We start from the raw sequence: 16,786 nt of genomic DNA on the forward strand, positions 1-16,786 counted from the left end.
GAGGAAGAGAGGAGGGGCGGGTAAATAAATAAGCCCATAAAGGACTTATTGAGCATGGACTCCGCCGCTGTCGATTGGCCGGCTGCTTGTGGGTCTCAGGCTGCACTGCAGCGCCGGGACGGGGAAGGTGAGGTGGTGCAGGTGGAGGAGGGAGAGGGAAGAGGGGATGGAATGAGAGAGGGAGGGAGAGAGAGAGAGAGAGAGAGGAGGAGGAGGAGGAGGAGAGACGCACAGATCCACCGGCACCTCGGGTCACCCAGGACCGGAGCCGGGTGTCGCCATGGAGCCCCGATCCAGTGGCCGGCAGCCGGGCTGAACACTGCCACCGCTGTCTGTGGCGGCCGGGAGGCCTCGGTGCTCCAGGACGGGGTGGGGATGAGGGGGAGGGACTGCGTTTTTTGGACGAGGATCTCCTGGAATAAAGATGTAGTGTGTGGACGCGGCTGAACAAGGACGGAGCTGTGCTGCAGACCGAGTGAGGAGAGGAGAGGAGCGGTGGAGACGCCGGGCTGGTCCAGAGACGGGGGACACGGTGCCACGGTGCCCACTGCCTTTAGAAGGTAAAGGGGGGGAAGACAGCATCCTGCTGGTGCTCAGTGTGTGTGATGTGGGTCAGAAGGAAAAAGAAACACTTGAAAAACTTACTGGACTCCACAACTGTGTGTGTGTGTGTGTGTGTGTGTGTGTGTGTGTGTGTGTGTGTGTGTGTGTGTGAAATCTGTAAAAGCTCTCAAACTGTAGCTTTCATTCGGAAACAGGATTCAAATCTGCTCACAAGTCTCAGAAGAGTTTTCCAGAGTGTGTTTCAGTGTGTGTAAGCGTGTGTGCGTTTTTTTTCCAGTGTCTGTGGTTGACGTTTGAGCCTCCGCTGTTCAGGGTGGGCAGGGGTGTTGCAGGCAGGAAAAGCCCCAGAATTTCGCAGGCGAAAAGCGTTCATCGCCACGCCCGGCGCCCACGGGGGGTCCGGCTTCACCTTCAACTTCCGCCCCGGTTCGATTCTTCCGTGACAGCAGTGGAGCGCGCAGAGCGAAGGCGCTGCTCATGTGTTTGTGTTTAATCCGCATTTTTACATTTCTGTGGTTCGTGTTCCGTGTGGAAGGGGTGAGACGTTTTGATTTATGGTCCCCAAACTATCCTTTAAAAGAGTGTGGTTCAGAATCAGTCATGTGACCTGCACTGTAAAGCTGCATTGATGCGTCTCAGTATGCCTACTGGGACGATCTGAGGCCATAGGGCTGGATGTGGACTTCAGATCGTCTCTACATTTTTTGTTGTGTAGAGAACCTACAGAACTCATACGGTTGGCTCTGGACTGTCTGTCTGCCTCGTTTTCTGGTTCTGATGGACTACGCCTTCCGTTCGAGTTGTTCTGGCTCGAGTTGTTCTGTACGACAGGTCACACGTCTTCACCCTCCACCTGTCTGCTCACCTGCATTTCGTATCAGTAACAGCATCAGTAACACAGGGTCCTGTCCCCTCGTCCCTCACCTGAAGACCCGCCGGTCATCTCAGGTCACCTTTCACCCTCAGCCATTGCTGGTGACTCTTCTTCACTCTTTAAAACCCTTTCCACGTTCTGCTGTGGTTTCCAAAAGGGACGGTCTGCCTCACGTGCCTAATGTGACTATGTTTCTCCTTCCATCTCTGTTGTCCGGGACACCGTTCCCTCATCACTGATGCGTCCCTTTCTTCTCCTCTCCTTCTCCCCTGTAATTGGGGTCCGACGCTCCTCTCTGTCCCCCAGGTCCCCGCAGGACGCTCTTCACCTCCCCCCCGTAGTGCCTTTTGTTGGCCGTCGGATCAGACGGTCCTGTGATGTGGGCCAAGAAGACGCTGCTGACAGACAGACTGATGAGGCACCGTGCAGAACTCTCATTAGCCGAGGACGTGGCACGCGGCTGGCTTCCTGCGGGCAGTAGCGTCCTCGGTAGCGTGCATCTGGGCAGAAGAGAGTTGCTGCAATGATCTGATGATGCCCGTGAATGACGAGTGTGTTTCTTTAGCCCCGGAGGGAGGGGCTGGGGGGGTTCATTTAATGAATGAAAGGGGGATTGTTCCCCACTGCCGCTCTGGAGTGTCGGCCAAAGCCTTTGATTAAAGTCATTAACCTGGAGGAGGAGCCAGAGCGAGGAGGAGATCCTAAATAGCCTTGTTCTAAATGTCGTCGTTTACATTTTTTTCAAATTTAATGCCATAAATCCGGATTAAGGTGTAAAATTTCAGTTGCAAAGAATGCACGAAAATGGCCTTGACTGTGACTTGAGCTGCACGGACCGACAAGTTTGTTCAGAGCCTGATATTGTGGGTTCACCTTGTGTGAGACTGAAGGCACAAATGAGGTCATTCTGATGAGTGACCAAGAAACCTGTTTCCGAGCTATTAATAATTCCAAGCTACAATAACTAAGAACTTTTCTTTCTTTTGTGTGGTTACGGGGACAGTTACGGGGACAGTCCCCGTGGAAAAACTCAGGGACACAATGGTAGCAAGTGGGGTTTGAACCTGGGTCTTCTGGTTCATAGGCGAGCGCGTTACACACTAGGCTGCTACCGGTAGTAGTGAAGTGAAAGTACGGTGATTGTCATCGTGAAACACGGTGACACCTCTGCATTTAACGCATCACCCTTGTTGAGCAGTGGGCAGCCATGGGAGCACGGTGTGGGGACCTTGCCAGTTCTGGAGACGAAACCACAACCTTCCATTTCTCCACTAGGCCATTTACATTTTACATTTACGGCATTTACCAGACGCCCTTATCCAGAGCGACTTACAGTCAGTAGTTACAGGGACAGTCCCCCCCTGGAGACTCAGGGTTAAGTGTCTTGCTCAGGGACACAATGGTAGTAAGTGGGGTTTGAACCTGGGTCTCAGGCGAGTGTGTTAGCCGCTAGGCTCACTGCCCCACTGCACTAGGAAGTCTTAATCTTAAAGAGTCGTTACTGCAAAACTTTTACATTTATAGTAACGTAAAAAAAGCCAGTTGACATGGAGACAGAAATTCTGTTCTTCCGTCTCCTCTCATCGTTGGTCCCTCTGGTTCTCTACCACAGATGCCCTCTCGCTGCAGCACTGCTGTGCGGATCTTCATCACCACCCTCTTCGCCGCGGTGGTCCTGTTCGCCATCCTGCTGGCCTACGTCACCGGTTACCAGTTCATCCACACGGAGCAGCATTACCTCTCCTTCGGCCTGTACGGGGCCATCCTGTCGCTGCACCTGCTGCTGCAGAGCCTCTTTGCCTTCCTGGAGCACCGGCGCATGCACAGCCCCGCCCGGCCGCAGCACCTGCGGCGCTCCGTGGCCCTCTGCATCGCGGCCTACCAGGAGGACCCCGACTACCTCCGCAAGTGCCTGCGCAGCGTGCGCCGCATCTCCTTCCCCGGTCTGAAGGTGGTGCTGGTGGTGGATGGCAACAGGCCCGAGGACGCCTACATGATGGACATCTTCCACGAGGTGATGGGCGGGGCGGAACACACGGGCAGCATGGTGTGGAAGGGAAACTACCACAGCGGGGCCGGACGGGCGGGGCACATGGAAGAGGCGGCGCGGGTCGCCCGGGTGGTGCGCGGCTGCCGCAGCTCCTGCATCATGCAGGAGTGGGGAGGAAAGCGAGAGGTGATGTACACGGCCTTCAAAGCACTGGGAGACACGGTGGACTATGTGCAGGTGGGTGTGGCTTTCTCACCCTCCCCCGGCCTTGTGCTCTTTTTCAAGCTTCTTGTTTTTATTTCTTTTCATTTTCAGTCTTATTCTGTCACATGATGGATGTTCTATTTTACAACCACATTTGTTGGAACCTGAAGCGGGACGCACGCACACAGCTACATTTCAAAACGTTGTCCATGTTCAAGATAAGGATTTAGAAACATCAGCTCCATGTAGTGTCCTTGTTGAGGGTGGAGCTGTGCATGACCCCACGTCTGACCTCTGTGCTGTCAGCAGCCTCTCATTGCTCCATCCCACCTGACTGGCACCTGTAGAAAGGAAAGCCTGGAACATCTGCCAGCCAATCAGTAGCCCTGTTCATTTCCAGAATGTTCTGCACACAGATTGTAGAACCACCGCCGAGGAGGCTCTTTCTCACGGTGCTGAGCTCTGGGATCTGTGTGTGCTCGTGTGTTACACATTTACATTTACATTTACAGCATTTTTCAGACGCCCTTATCCAGAGCGACTTACAATCAGTATTTACAGGGACAGTCTCCCTGGAGACACTCAGGGTTAAGTGTCTTGCTCAGGGACACAATGGTAGTAAGTGGGATTTGAACCCGGGTCTTCTGGTTCATAGGCGAGTGTGTTACCCACTAGGCTACTACCACCCCTACACAAAATGTCCTCACAAGGACTGGAAATTAAATGTAAAATTATGGACAGGTTTCTGGTCCCCCTAAAGACAAAAATGCTAATTTAATGTTGGAAGCTTAACAAGGCAAAAGAGGTTCTTAACATTCTTTAGATTTAGGAAAAAAGTTTCAGAAGATGTCACATGATGACATATGTAGGTCTCCATTAATAGAACATCTGTGTATATGTGTGTTCCTATAGTTTTAGAGTTAGGTTAGGTTTAGCATTTGGAAAGTCCCAGGAACTTTTACAAATCTACATGAAATACTCTTTTTACACTACGTCCTCATTAGTCTGAAATATGTGTGTGTTCTTGTTATTTAGGTTTCTGAGGTCAGCATTAGGTGTGTGTGTGTGTTTCTGTATACAGTCCTTTTATTCCTTTATTCATATCAGCACCTGTGTGTGTAGGTGTGTGACTCTGACACTGTTCTGGACCCTGCCTGCACCATCGAGATGGTGAAGATACTTGAGGACGACCCACGAGTGGGTGGAGTGGGAGGAGACGTACAGGTGAGGTTTTTTTTCCCTCTATGTGTGAGACCTGTATTAGCCATTTGGACTTAAAGAGCAGAGCAGATCCTAGATAAGCCCATGTACCCCGAGGGTCTTTATGAATGTCAGCCATCGCTGCCAACTGCTTCATTTTCTGGTTCTGGAGGCCCCTGGGTTCCCCTAAAAGCACATTATGAGCTTGGTTCTCTTTAACTCTCTGCAGATTCTGAACAAATACGACTCTTGGATCTCCTTCCTGAGCAGCGTGCGTTACTGGATGGCGTTCAACGTGGAGCGCGCCTGCCAGTCCTACTTTGGCTGCGTCCAGTGCATCAGTGGACCCCTGGGCATGTACCGCAATACCCTCCTACAACGTTTCCTGGAGCCCTGGTACCACCAGACCTTCATGGGCAGCAAGTGCAGCTTCGGCGACGACCGCCACCTCACCAACCGAGTGCTGAGCTTCGGTTTCAAAACCAAATTCACAGCGCGCTCGCAGTGCCAGACAGAGACGCCCACGCGCTATCTGCGCTGGCTAAACCAGCAGACGCGCTGGAGCAAGTCCTACTTCCGCGAGTGGCTCTACAATGCCCTCTGGTTCCACAAGCACAGCCTGTGGATGACCTACGAGTCAGTGGTGACCGGCTTCTTCCCCTTCTTCCTGGTGGCCACGGTCATCCACCTGTTCTACCGCGGGCGGCTCTGGAACATCCTGCTCTTCCTGCTGACGGTGCAGTTAGTGGGCATGGTGAAGGCCACCTATGCCTGCTTCCTGCGCGGGAACCTGGTCATGATCTTCATGTCGCTCTACTCGCTGCTCTACATGTCCAGCCTGTTGCCTGCCAAAATCTTCGCCCTGTTCACAATAAACAAGGCCGGCTGGGGCACGTCCGGCCGGCGCAAGATTGTGGTGAACTTGATCGGGGCCGTGCCGGTGACGGTGTGGGCCACCGTCTTGCTGGGCGGCGTGGCCTACACCATCTACTGCGAGACACAGGAACCCTTCAGCGAGATGGAGAAGGCGCTGCTGATTGCTGGAGGGATCCTTTACGCCTGCTACTGGCTCATCCTCCTCGTCCTCTACCTGGCCATCGTGGCCAAGCGGTGTAATAAGAGAGAAGAGCAATACCACCTGGCATATGCTGAGGTTTAAGGGGTGTGGCCTGGTCCACCTCCCGAAAGGTGCTGCTACAAGCTGGACCAGGGCCTGGTCTCAGGCCTCTGGTCAACTTTGGTGCTACCTTCCACGGAGGCGTGGAACGTCTCCACGGTGGTCATGGTGCTAAATGTGGCCCGTCCAGTGGTATGGTGCATCCTGGGCCGGAAACCAGGAACTACTACCATCACTGTCCCTCTGGACCTGGCTCAAGTAGGTCTGGAACATGGACCAAGTGACACACAAACACAGTGGGGAAGGGGTAGAACCTCTTGACCTACGTGACCGGTTCACCAGAACTGGATCTAATCAGTCCTGAAGGCTTTACTTTGGTGCTGAGTGTAGGACGTTTTTAACATAACATTCAAAAAATCAATCGGACAACCAAAGAATGTTCCGTTTTTAGGCTGTTTTTATTTGATAATGTATTATTTATGCCAGAGAAGTCTAATATTTTAAGATACATTTAAATACAACTAACTATTTTGTTGTGCACTTTTCTACGTAGAAGAGCAAAATGTGAAATGCTGCAGAGAACAACGGTCTTGACGTGTCACACAGCGTTCGCCACGTTTCACGCTTTCTAATCAGCTGGACAGAACGTGACCGGTGCCTGCAGCTCGAGTCTCGAGGACAGGACGGAGGCTTTCAGTTTCCACACGTCCCATCACGCTCAGCAGATCCAAAGACCACGGGACCGGCAACACAGATCCCGCGCAGCCCCTACCTTTCAGATAGAGCAGCAGGTTGGGATCTTGCGGAGATGTTTTTGCGGCCTTTTCTACTGCTGACCAGAGACGGCACTGCAGTCGGCGAGCTGTTCCCCACACTTCCCTAAAACCATCTCCCGATGGTCAGCTTGACCACAGCCAGTGCCCGTATGCAGACTAGTGCTTCAGTTCATGAGTGAAGCTTTTCTGCTTTCACTGCAGACATCATCATCTGGCTTCCTGGAAACCTGTGTGTTAAATGGGGCCTTAATGTAACATTACAGCACTTTTAGGTGGTACACACACACACACACACACACACACACACAGTCTCTGTTCACCAGGCCAGTGAGGTGTGTGTGTGGCTTAGGGGGCAGATTTAGTGCACCTCTGAATGAATCAGCTTCTTTAAGCCAAATGGGTGGATTCTCTTGAGTTTCGTAGATGCAAGGAGAGACACACACACACACACACACACACACACACCTGGAACACTGAAGCCTGTGTCCGTTTTTATTTCTGGCGTCCCCATGAGTCATGTAGGGCTTTCACTGAAACTTGTGAAACGATGTGAGGAGCTAGACCAGCGGCTCCAACCAACATATGGAGCTGCTCAGAGTTTCTGGGGGCATCTATAAAACACTGGTGCTTTCGAGAGACCCATTCAGACCAAAACCTCTGATTCACAACATCAGCATTACTTTAATTTCAACTCGTTTTCATATTCACTTCTTGATCCGGCACAAAAGCCAAGCGAAGTGATCGTCATTGTGAAACACTGCAGCACAGCAGACGGTGACACAAGGAAATGTGTCCTCTGCTTTTAACCCATCACCCTTGGTGAGCAGTGTGTGGGGACGGTGCTTTTCTCAGTGGCACCTTGGCAGCTCAGGATTCGAACCGGCAACCTTCTGATGTGAGGTTCCTTCACTGGTTCTGACATGCTGCCCACAGAGATGTTCCCTGATGCAAATGTGCTTAAATACTAAGTCCTGCGTGGTTCAGTTCTGACCTTAAAAGGTGCGATCAGTTTTAGTAAAGCAATTACGTTGCGTTTCTGTACAAAAACGTATTGGTCATTTAGCAGATGCCACTCAGAACAGTGGCTCATAAACTTTTATTATCTTACATTAAATCTATCAGAACATCTGCTTACTCGACACAGACACATTTTTCCTTGGAATGACCAGAAAGTGCAGAAAAAAGCTGGACGTGCAGCCCGGATGCTGGGAACGAAATGCACATGTTCTATCATGCCATAGATGGAGAGATTTCCATGGTTTTCCACATGCGTTTCAATTCAAACTGTTTATTTTTGCAGCCATTAGACATATAGGTAAGAAACAATAAATATGATCTGAACCATTATCTGGTCTTCAAAAATTTCTTCAGGAACGCGATGGTCCTGGTGGTCCCGGTTTACACTTTCTTGGGAACGTTGGTGATGATGGGCTTTGGGCGTGTCTTAAAGATCAGTTTCTTCTTAATGAGGGCGGAGACAGAGTAGGACGTGGGTGCGCTTTGGTCAGTTTCCATGGGATTCTCCTCTGCCTGCAAGAGACTGGAGTGCTTCTTCAGGACAGCGAACGGCTTCTCCAGTCTCACCTGCTTGCCATACAGGATGTGGTGTCCAACAATGAGCACAGGGACGCCCTGAGGTCACATCCAAAACACACACACACATAATGACTTTCCTAACTTTAATATGACCTGAAATTCATTAAAAAAAAAAAAAAAAAAAAAATTACCATGAGACAGATGGCGGTCAGGACTATTTAGAGTGACCCTGCATTACAAATTAAGCTTATATAGATTCTGTATGGTTCCAGGGCGTGGCACTATTTTTAGTCTCAGTGTGGTTTAGCATATTTTAAACTACAGCTAACAGCTTACAAGTTCTCACTTAGTATTCAAACGTCAGCCCTTATAAATAAAAAATGGACAGTCAAACAAGATTTCTCAGACGGTTGTTAAATTAAATTGTCCACCAGGAGTTAAGGGAAGGAGTTTTCCTATTTGGTAAATCATAAATCACAATCATAAAAACAGCCCCCGCGTAAACATGCAAATACATAGAATTACTGCGGCCAGCCGCCACCTCCTTGGTGTAGTGCAGGTCCCCCATGAGGCTTCCAGCCAGGCCGGAGTTGTGTCTGGACACCACCTCGCCCTGCAGCTCCAGGAGAAGCCACTCCGGAGTCTCGCCGGCCTCGCTGGAAAGGGCAACGCAGGAAATATACTACTTCTCCTCCGCTGGTCACAATTACGGGCACACGGGTTCTTACCTCGAGGTGACGAGGATTTGGACCATCTCGTCTTCGATCCGGTTCTGGAAGCGAGCGGCGCTCTCCCCGCGTAAACAACAGTTTCCCGCCAACAGAGTTCAGCGCAGGTTGCCAGATCACGGGACAAAAGAAAAACCAATCGGTTTGTGGGAAGAAAAAACAAAACCACGAGCTGTTTAGAATAAATATATTAATTAATTACTTCTTAATTTAATTGAATATGGGTTGGCAGCCCGAACACTAGTGACCCAAAAACAAGCCAATAAATGCTCTGAATCTATGTAAGAACTAGTTGTAATCTCTTTTATTACCTGGAGACTTGGCAACCGCGTTTCCACCGATCAGCTGATTCCGGTTAGTTGACGCCATAGATGTATAAACACTAGACGTCTCATTCATAGATATATATACACTAATTGTCGCATTCAGCCTCTCAGCAGACGTCAGTGCCGCCGTCATGTTTGGACGGGGTTCCATAGTCATTCACCCACGCTGCGGAAATATTAACGTGTCAAGGTATAACATTTCATAAGTAAGATTTTATTTTGTCATCTTCTATGTTATGACATTACGAAGTTATTCATAAATAAATGGGGTAAATAATCATATTAAAATAAAGTATATATAAATGTATGAGTGGATCGCCGGGGTCTTCCAGTGAACATTGCTGGCCTTTTTGTGTTGTTTGTATGTGCATTGTTTTGCATGTCTGACATTTGAAACGAACCAAGGCCATAAAAACCGCTTCCCATATCTGCCGGTTTGTGGCTCGTTAATTTTTTTTTTCCACCTTGGCCCTGATAGACTTCCATTCATTTAAAAGGAGCAGCAGCCACTCCCAAGATGGCGGCTCTGTCGACGCATTTGCTCCCATAGACGCGACGTCTAGTGTTTACGTCTGTGTGTTGACGCGCTAGACACGATTCAGTTCCGGGCGAAAGGTAACCAACGTGGTCCTCTGCGGATCAACGTGGGTCCGTGTTTTTCTACGAGCATTTAGTAAAAGGTTATTATTTTACAAAAGTAGATGGCGATCCGCCGAGCCGAGTAGCTTGTGACGTGACGCCGCGTTAAAACCAGCGATTTGTTGCGAAGATTGGCGTGGCTGAGCTGCACGGCTAGCGCCGGGTTTGTCTGGCCGTTGTTTCGCGCAGACGGGAGCCATGGGAGAATTCACGGTGCACCGCGTCCGCTTCTTCCACTACATGCCCAGCGGGATCTGCGCCATGGCGTTCAATCGGCGCACGGAGCGGCTGGCCGTGGCCAGGACGGACGGCTCCGTGGAGCTGTATAGTCGCACGGACCACTTCTTCCAGGAGAAGGTAGGCCGCTTTTCGGAGTATAACTAGAGTATAGAGTATATAATATATACTCTAGTTAATAGATCGTCTGCCAAGTAAATGTAAAGTAAAGTACTTCCATCGTGTCCCTGAGCAAGACACTTAACCCTGAGTGTCTCCAGGGGGGGACTGTCCCTGTAACTACTGACTATAAGTCGCTCTGGATAAGGGCGTCTGGTAAATGCTGTAAATGTTTTTATGTCCAGGTTGTCCCAGGGAGACAGCAGCGGTCAATCCAAGCCCTTTGCTGGGTGGGAAAGCGGCTCTTCGGCGCTGGACTCAGTGGGGAGATTGCAGAGTTCGACCTGGACAACCTTCGTCTCAAGTTCAGCCAGGATGCTTACGGCGGCCCGATTTGGTCCATCGTCTGCAATCCACAAGGGACACACTTAGCGGTAGGTGTGTGTTGGTGTGAAATCCGGGTCCTGCATCGTCCGCGTCAGTTTAAAGTTCTTCTGTTGTTCCTCAGGCTGGGTGTGAGGACGGCACGGTGAAGCTTTTTGAAATTCTGGAAGACCAGATCCGGTTTGAGAGGAATATGGGCGGGCAGAAAGGTGAGCTCTGACTAAAAGGGATCAAATCTGTTTCTTTTTTTGAGTGTTATCATGAATGTTGTTTTCTTATATATTTCTTATTCCAGGTCGTATTATTTCCCTTGCTTGGCATTCGTCGGGCACTAAGATTGCTGCTGGCATGATTGACATGATTAAAGTGTTTGACCTGGACAGCGGTGAGTTGCGGTCTGTTGGAATGCCATCAAATACGAAGTCGTGATGGAGGTTGCATTTTTGGATTGTCTGCATGTGGTTTAATGACGCGCAATTTAAACCCTGATCAGGTAATGCGGTGCAGAGGCTGCTGGTGGAGCGAGGGTCGCGCATGCAACAGAGCCAGGAGTGCGTGGTCTGGAGCGTCCTCTTCCTGTCAGACATCATCGTCAGTGGTGACTCGGCCGGGAAGGTGAAGATGTGGGACGTGAACACTGGCACCCTCATCAAAAACCACCAGGTGACCGAGTGGGATGTGCTGACGCTGTCTGTCTCTCAGGTGAGTGCTCACATGACATTACACTCACAATCAGTAGTTACAGGGACAGTCTCCCTGGAGACACCCCAGTACTGTATCTTTAGGAAATTCAGCCACAGAATTTCAGCATGCAGAGGTACAGCCACTTTGATCTGATCACGCAATGAGATTTCACAGGACGCACGTTGCGGTGTCTGTAGCTTTAAATGCTAATGACGTAGAGAGAGGCGGGACGAGGAGGAAATTACGTGATCATCACCGTTCACCAACTACAATGTTTGCCGCAGACAGGAAGTCCTGTCTGTGTTTTTTCTAGAAAAAATAAAATTGTCCCTCTGGTTCTTCAGAGTCTCGCATGACTGAACTAACAAAAAAAAAAAAACATTTGTGCTCATTTTTACATCCAAACACCGAGCGACTGCAATGCTTCGCACGTTTGACAGCCATGATGATCAGAGGAGATAAGGTTTTAGGGGAGGGATGTGAAATTCACTGGGTGGAAAAAGCATGAGAAATGGGAGGTAACCTTTCCCCTTATGACATCATAAGTGGACAAATTCCAGATCCGACCGTCTGAGCTGCCACTCTGTAAACGGCGAAGCAGAATGACCAAAACACTCTTTACACCTATCGCCATTTCTAGCCACTGCAGGACCATAGACAGGCTCGGGAAACTCGTATTAATGTTAAATAATCTCACAAAATGAAATATTCATGATAGGGGACCTTTAAATGTCTTGTTCAGGGACACAATGGCAGTAAGTGGGCTTTGAACCTGTGATTTTTGGGTCATCTGGCTCACTAGGCTACTACCTCCCCTTGATCAATAAACAGTGTAATAAGGTGGAATGTTGCGTCATCTCAACCAATCAGAATGCAGGACAGAGCTGGCAGTGGCTTGATGAAGATAACACCGAATAAAATTTTCAGGATGAGACCAGTCTGTTTGCGGGAACCTCAGAAGGGACTGTCGTCCAGTTCCAGCTCCTAGACGTAGTACTGGGCCAGGAGGAAAAGGAGTGGGTCAGAACCAGAACCTTCAAGAACCACACTCACGACGTGATTGCTTTGGCGGAGGCAGATACGGTCATCATATCCGGAGGTAATTGTGTGTCTACATCTAAACTTGAGAGCTGTCCTTGTTCACGTTGATGACCACATACATGTTCATAATGACAGTATGCATATATTGTACGGTATTCGTGATGCTGTGTCCCCAAAACCTACTGTAAAGCCTTAAAGGACTATTTGAAGGTGGTTATCCTGACTGAATGAAACGATTTACTGTGTTTTCTGGAGGCCTTGCTGGCTCTAAAGTCCCTCTTGTGCCTCAGGTATGGACACACAGCTGGTGGTGAGGCCTCTTCTGGACAAACTGGACTTTAAATCCAGAGACTCGTCCCTGCTGAAGATCTTGTTTCCGCAAGTGAGTTCTGTTTGGAGGTTCTCTCTGTGCGACGTTCTTTGACATTCTCGATTTTGTGACGTTCCCCTGTGTTCCTGTGCAGCGGAGTCTGGTGTCCTGTGCTAAGAAGGCCGGCCTGCTGCTGTTTCAGTACCCAACTCACCTGGAGCTGTGGAGGCTGGGGGACACTGAAGGGCACGGTGAGGGACGCTGGGACGGGGCAGCCCAGCACGGGCGTTACCTGTTCACTGTGGATCTATCCTGACTTTTCTCCTCCTCCTCCTCCTCCTCTTCAGGGCCACCAGGCTGCATTTTACCTGTGAGTCGGAACCCAGAGAAGCTTCTGCACCTGAAGATTAAGGTGGGTGGGCTTCAGGCATTTCAGAGAACTGAGATCTGCATGGTGGTTTTCAGGATGTAGGAGCCTTCTGAATTATGTTGTAATATTCTGCTTTTCAATTTTAAAGGCCCCCTGACTTTTTTTTTTTTTTTTTGGTCCACTAATTTGTCCACTAATACTGTATCTGAAGCTTCTTCCTGATATTCAGCCGTGGTGCAGAATTACAGCCACTTTGGTCCAGTCCCACAATGAGATTTCCCAGGATGTGCCGTTCCGATGTCTGTAGCTTTAAATGTAAATGAGGAGGAGAGCGGCCTACAGAAGTTGAGCGTCATCAACACCATCCACAAACCACAATGTTTGGTACAGACAGGAGGTCGTGTTGCCGTTTTTCCAGAAAAAAATCTGATTAACCCACTGGATCTCTGTGGGCGGAAAAAGCATGAGAAACGGGAGGTAACCTTTCCCCTTATGACGACGTAAGAGGACAAATTCCAGCTCCGGCTGTCTGAGCTGCCGCCCTCTTGACGATGAAGCAGAATGACCAACGCTCTCTCTCTACACCTATCGCCATTTCTAGTCACTGCAAGACCATAGACAGGCTCGGGGAACTCGTATTAATGATAAAGCATCTCACAAAGTCACGTTTTCAAAATAGGAGTCTTTTAAACTCTGTCAGATCTGGCTCATCTGGCTTTTGATTGGTTCAGCCATCATTCCATCATCCTTCCCGACTGCATCTCGAGCACCAATGAAATGTTCCTAAATCCCGAGACCAGCACGTGCAGGGGAGCCATTAGATCGGCAGATGGCTTAAGACATGCCCCTCTGTCCATCTGATGTGCCTGTTTCCTGTGCGACTCGGCCTGCAGGGTGAAGATCATGTCTGCTGCAGCGCTGTGGCGCCGTGTGGCGAGTGGATAGCCTACTCCACCACGTCCGGCATCCGCCTCTACAGGCTGCAGCGCGACAACAAAAACGTCAGCATCACCAAGGTGAGGCGCTCTGCTGGTCCTTCGTCAGTTCTGCTCAGGGTTGCACAATTCCATTTTCCTGAACGTAGCCTAGCGGGTAAAAAAATGCCTGTACAGATTTGCAGTTTACAGCTGCAGTTTAAAGACCGCGTGAAGCACTGCATTCTGGGATCTGTAGTTTGCATGTTTTGTCTGCATTTCATGACGGCAGCCCATAATCGTGGATCTGTATGCCGTGATCTCGCTCTGGCCGCAAGTTTGACACGCCGCCATGGAGTTAGAAGGTAAAGTTCCGTAAGGTCCACTGGCGGTCAGCTGACCACTTTATTCCGGTTGTGTTCTGTCTCAGGTGCCTAAACTGCCGAAGGTCCTGCGACACGCCCACCAGCTATGCTTCTCCCCAGACTCCTCCCACCTCTACGGCACCACCTCTTCTGCGGTGCATGTTGTCGCCCTCACCTCCGCTGGCTGCAAGTTCGAGCACAGTCTAAAGCCGAAGTCTGGTGAGAGACCCTGACCAACTAATGGAATGATGGACAAAATAACAATTAAATGCATCTTTAGCTCATGTGTGGAGCCATTTGGAAATGAATCACAGGAAATGTCTCTCTCATCATGAAATTTTTGGTTCCCTATCTCCTGCTTGACAGGTTCCACTCATCCAGTCCGGTTGCTGGCGGTCAGCAGTGATGGGAAGTTTCTGGCCTCAGCCAACAGCAACAGTGAGATCCACATTTACAACATGCACAAACTCAAGGTGAATTTGTGTATAAAATCTGCATATTTGATATTTTCTGTGGTCCGTTGACACATTTTACTGCGTTCTAGTTCAGTTTATTTCGTTTTTAGGGCTTTATCGTTTTTAGGGCTTTATCATGAGCTGCTGTGTTTCAGGCTCACTGCACCGTGCCGGTGTATAGGTCAGGGGTCAGCGCCATGGGGATCCACCCAGAGACAAACAATCTGGTCATTGTGCACGCTGATCATCAGGTGAGCACAGTTCACATCAACTCCAATAACAGCTTGAGCATTGATTTCATTTCATTTTTTAATCAATGCTTCCTCATACTTTTCAGTGTCATTCTATCATTGGTGTGGAAAAAAAAAAAACTCCAGAAAAAGATCTGAAAATGTGTATTTTATCAGTAACGTGTACAGAATAGAGAAATTTTCTGTGACTATATGAGCCCCTTTGTTGTAATTTATCAGTGACTCTCTTCTGCATTGTACAGTGGTTAGATGCACAACGCACTCTACATTAACAATTTCACCGTGATCAACTCTGATCTGCAGATTTTTGAGTTCTCCATCGAGCAGATGCAGTACACTGATTGGAGCAGGAGGGTTCAGAAGGAGGGGCTTCATCACGTTTGGCTTGAAAGGGACACGCCAGTCATCAATGTGACTTTTAACCCTCAAAACCCCAACCATGTCATCCTCCATGACTCCTACATGTTCTGCATCATCGACCAGAGCTTGGTAAGGCCCGGTTCTCTTATGTGGTTCGGTTCTGCTCCGTTCCGTGCGGATCCGTGTAATGGACCTGCCCGTCGGGCGCATGTTTGTCAGCCTCTTCCAGACCGTAAGTCCCAGTTCCATAACCAGCTGACCCTGAAGAGCCTCCCGGAGGCCGAGAGGCTCAAACACAGCCACGCCTTCAAAGAGTGTAAACTCTACCAGGTGAGCGGAAAGAAAGAAACGGTATTTCATCTTGCACTTTCATTTCGTGCTCTGTCAGTGTTATTGTAAGAAAAAAATGTGTGGTAAATATTGTAAACAACCTCACATGCTACGTTTTAGTATGTGTAGCAGCCCAAAGTGAGCCTTGACTGTCTTTCAGGAGAATCCCTTTCGTCTTTATACTTTACAGCACGTGGAAACTACATTCATATGCACAGACTTGATTTTTTCTCCATAAATAGAAATGATGAGTAATTAACATATTAAAACCTCACTTCGCTCACAAAGGAATGTACAACACAATGATCATCTCTTCCGTATAGTTGAAAGCAGCATAACTGAATCATGAGCAAATACAATACCACACGGATGCAAATACACAAGCGAGCACACTGCACAAAACAGAAACACGCATGAATACATTTTATTATTTAAACAACATACAGTTGTGGTCCTTTACAGTACGACTTGCTCCTCTGTACCGAAAGTTGTGCAGCGGTGGCCTTCATCTGTCTGTCTGTCTGTCTGTCTGTCTCAGCCCCTGCTGTGTGTCGACATGCTGGAGAACCAGTCTCTGGTTGTGGTGGAGCGCCCCCTGCTGGACATCACCACTAACCTCCCTGCTCCGGTCAGACAGAAGAAGTTCGCCACATAAAGTGTGTGTGTGTGTGGGTGTGTGTGTGTGTGTGTGTGAGAGAGAGTGAGCTTTGTAATGTTTTTGTTTAACACATTAATAAAGTATTTACCATATTTCTTGTTGGATTTTTGGTTGTTGTTGCTGTGCTGGATGTAATTAAGGTGCCACTGTGCAAAGCACCGTCCCCACACACTGGTCCCCGGGCGCCTGTCATGGCTGCCCACTGCTCACCAAGGGTGATGGTTAAATACAGAGAAGCAATTTCCTTCAGGATTAATAAAGTATAACAAAAAAAAAAACCTCAACTCTGTTTTATAATCTTAAGGTTTATTATCCCTCTTCCATACAGGGGAAAAAAACACATTTTCATATTTTCTATAAATGTAATTGGTTTA

The 16,786-nt window shown here is 49.1% G+C and overlaps 4 protein-coding genes across 4 annotated transcripts in view; 2 read left to right on the forward strand and 2 right to left on the reverse strand.

The window, feature by feature from the left end:
• LOC114766810 (protein brambleberry-like) overlaps nucleotides 1–16,786 on the reverse strand; it is a 480,412-nt gene that overhangs the window by 442,407 nt on the left and 21,219 nt on the right. The gene's annotated exons all lie outside the window — the stretch shown is intronic.
• Nucleotides 449–5,991, forward strand: has3 (hyaluronan synthase 3). Its single transcript, XM_028958067.1, has 4 exons — nucleotides 449–560; nucleotides 3,051–3,665; nucleotides 4,755–4,856; nucleotides 5,062–5,991. The coding sequence occupies exons 2-4, from the start codon at nucleotides 3,051–3,053 to the stop codon at nucleotides 5,989–5,991; spliced, it is 1,647 nt and encodes a 548-aa protein (XP_028813900.1). The 5' UTR covers nucleotides 449–560.
• On the reverse strand, nucleotides 7,998–9,083 carry chtf8 (CTF8, chromosome transmission fidelity factor 8 homolog (S. cerevisiae)). The gene is made up of 3 exons (XM_028958097.1): nucleotides 8,990–9,083; nucleotides 8,803–8,917; nucleotides 7,998–8,357 (listed from the first exon to the last, which is right to left on the reverse strand). Exons 1-3 carry the CDS (start codon nucleotides 9,013–9,015, stop codon nucleotides 8,124–8,126), a joined length of 375 nt encoding a protein of 124 aa, XP_028813930.1. The 5' UTR covers nucleotides 9,016–9,083; the 3' UTR covers nucleotides 7,998–8,123.
• On the forward strand, nucleotides 9,934–16,504 carry utp4 (UTP4 small subunit processome component). The gene is made up of 16 exons (XM_028958052.1): nucleotides 9,934–10,311; nucleotides 10,536–10,724; nucleotides 10,799–10,883; nucleotides 10,970–11,059; nucleotides 11,168–11,376; nucleotides 12,286–12,457; nucleotides 12,690–12,781; nucleotides 12,864–12,960; nucleotides 13,057–13,121; nucleotides 13,973–14,095; nucleotides 14,424–14,577; nucleotides 14,725–14,831; nucleotides 14,969–15,064; nucleotides 15,368–15,553; nucleotides 15,644–15,754; nucleotides 16,293–16,504. Exons 1-16 carry the CDS (start codon nucleotides 10,153–10,155, stop codon nucleotides 16,407–16,409), a joined length of 2,052 nt encoding a protein of 683 aa, XP_028813885.1. The 5' UTR covers nucleotides 9,934–10,152; the 3' UTR covers nucleotides 16,410–16,504.

The sequence above is a fragment of the Denticeps clupeoides genome, chromosome 17 (assembly GCF_900700375.1).
Source record: "Denticeps clupeoides chromosome 17, fDenClu1.1, whole genome shotgun sequence".
Taxonomy (NCBI): Eukaryota; Metazoa; Chordata; class Actinopteri; order Clupeiformes; family Denticipitidae; genus Denticeps; species Denticeps clupeoides.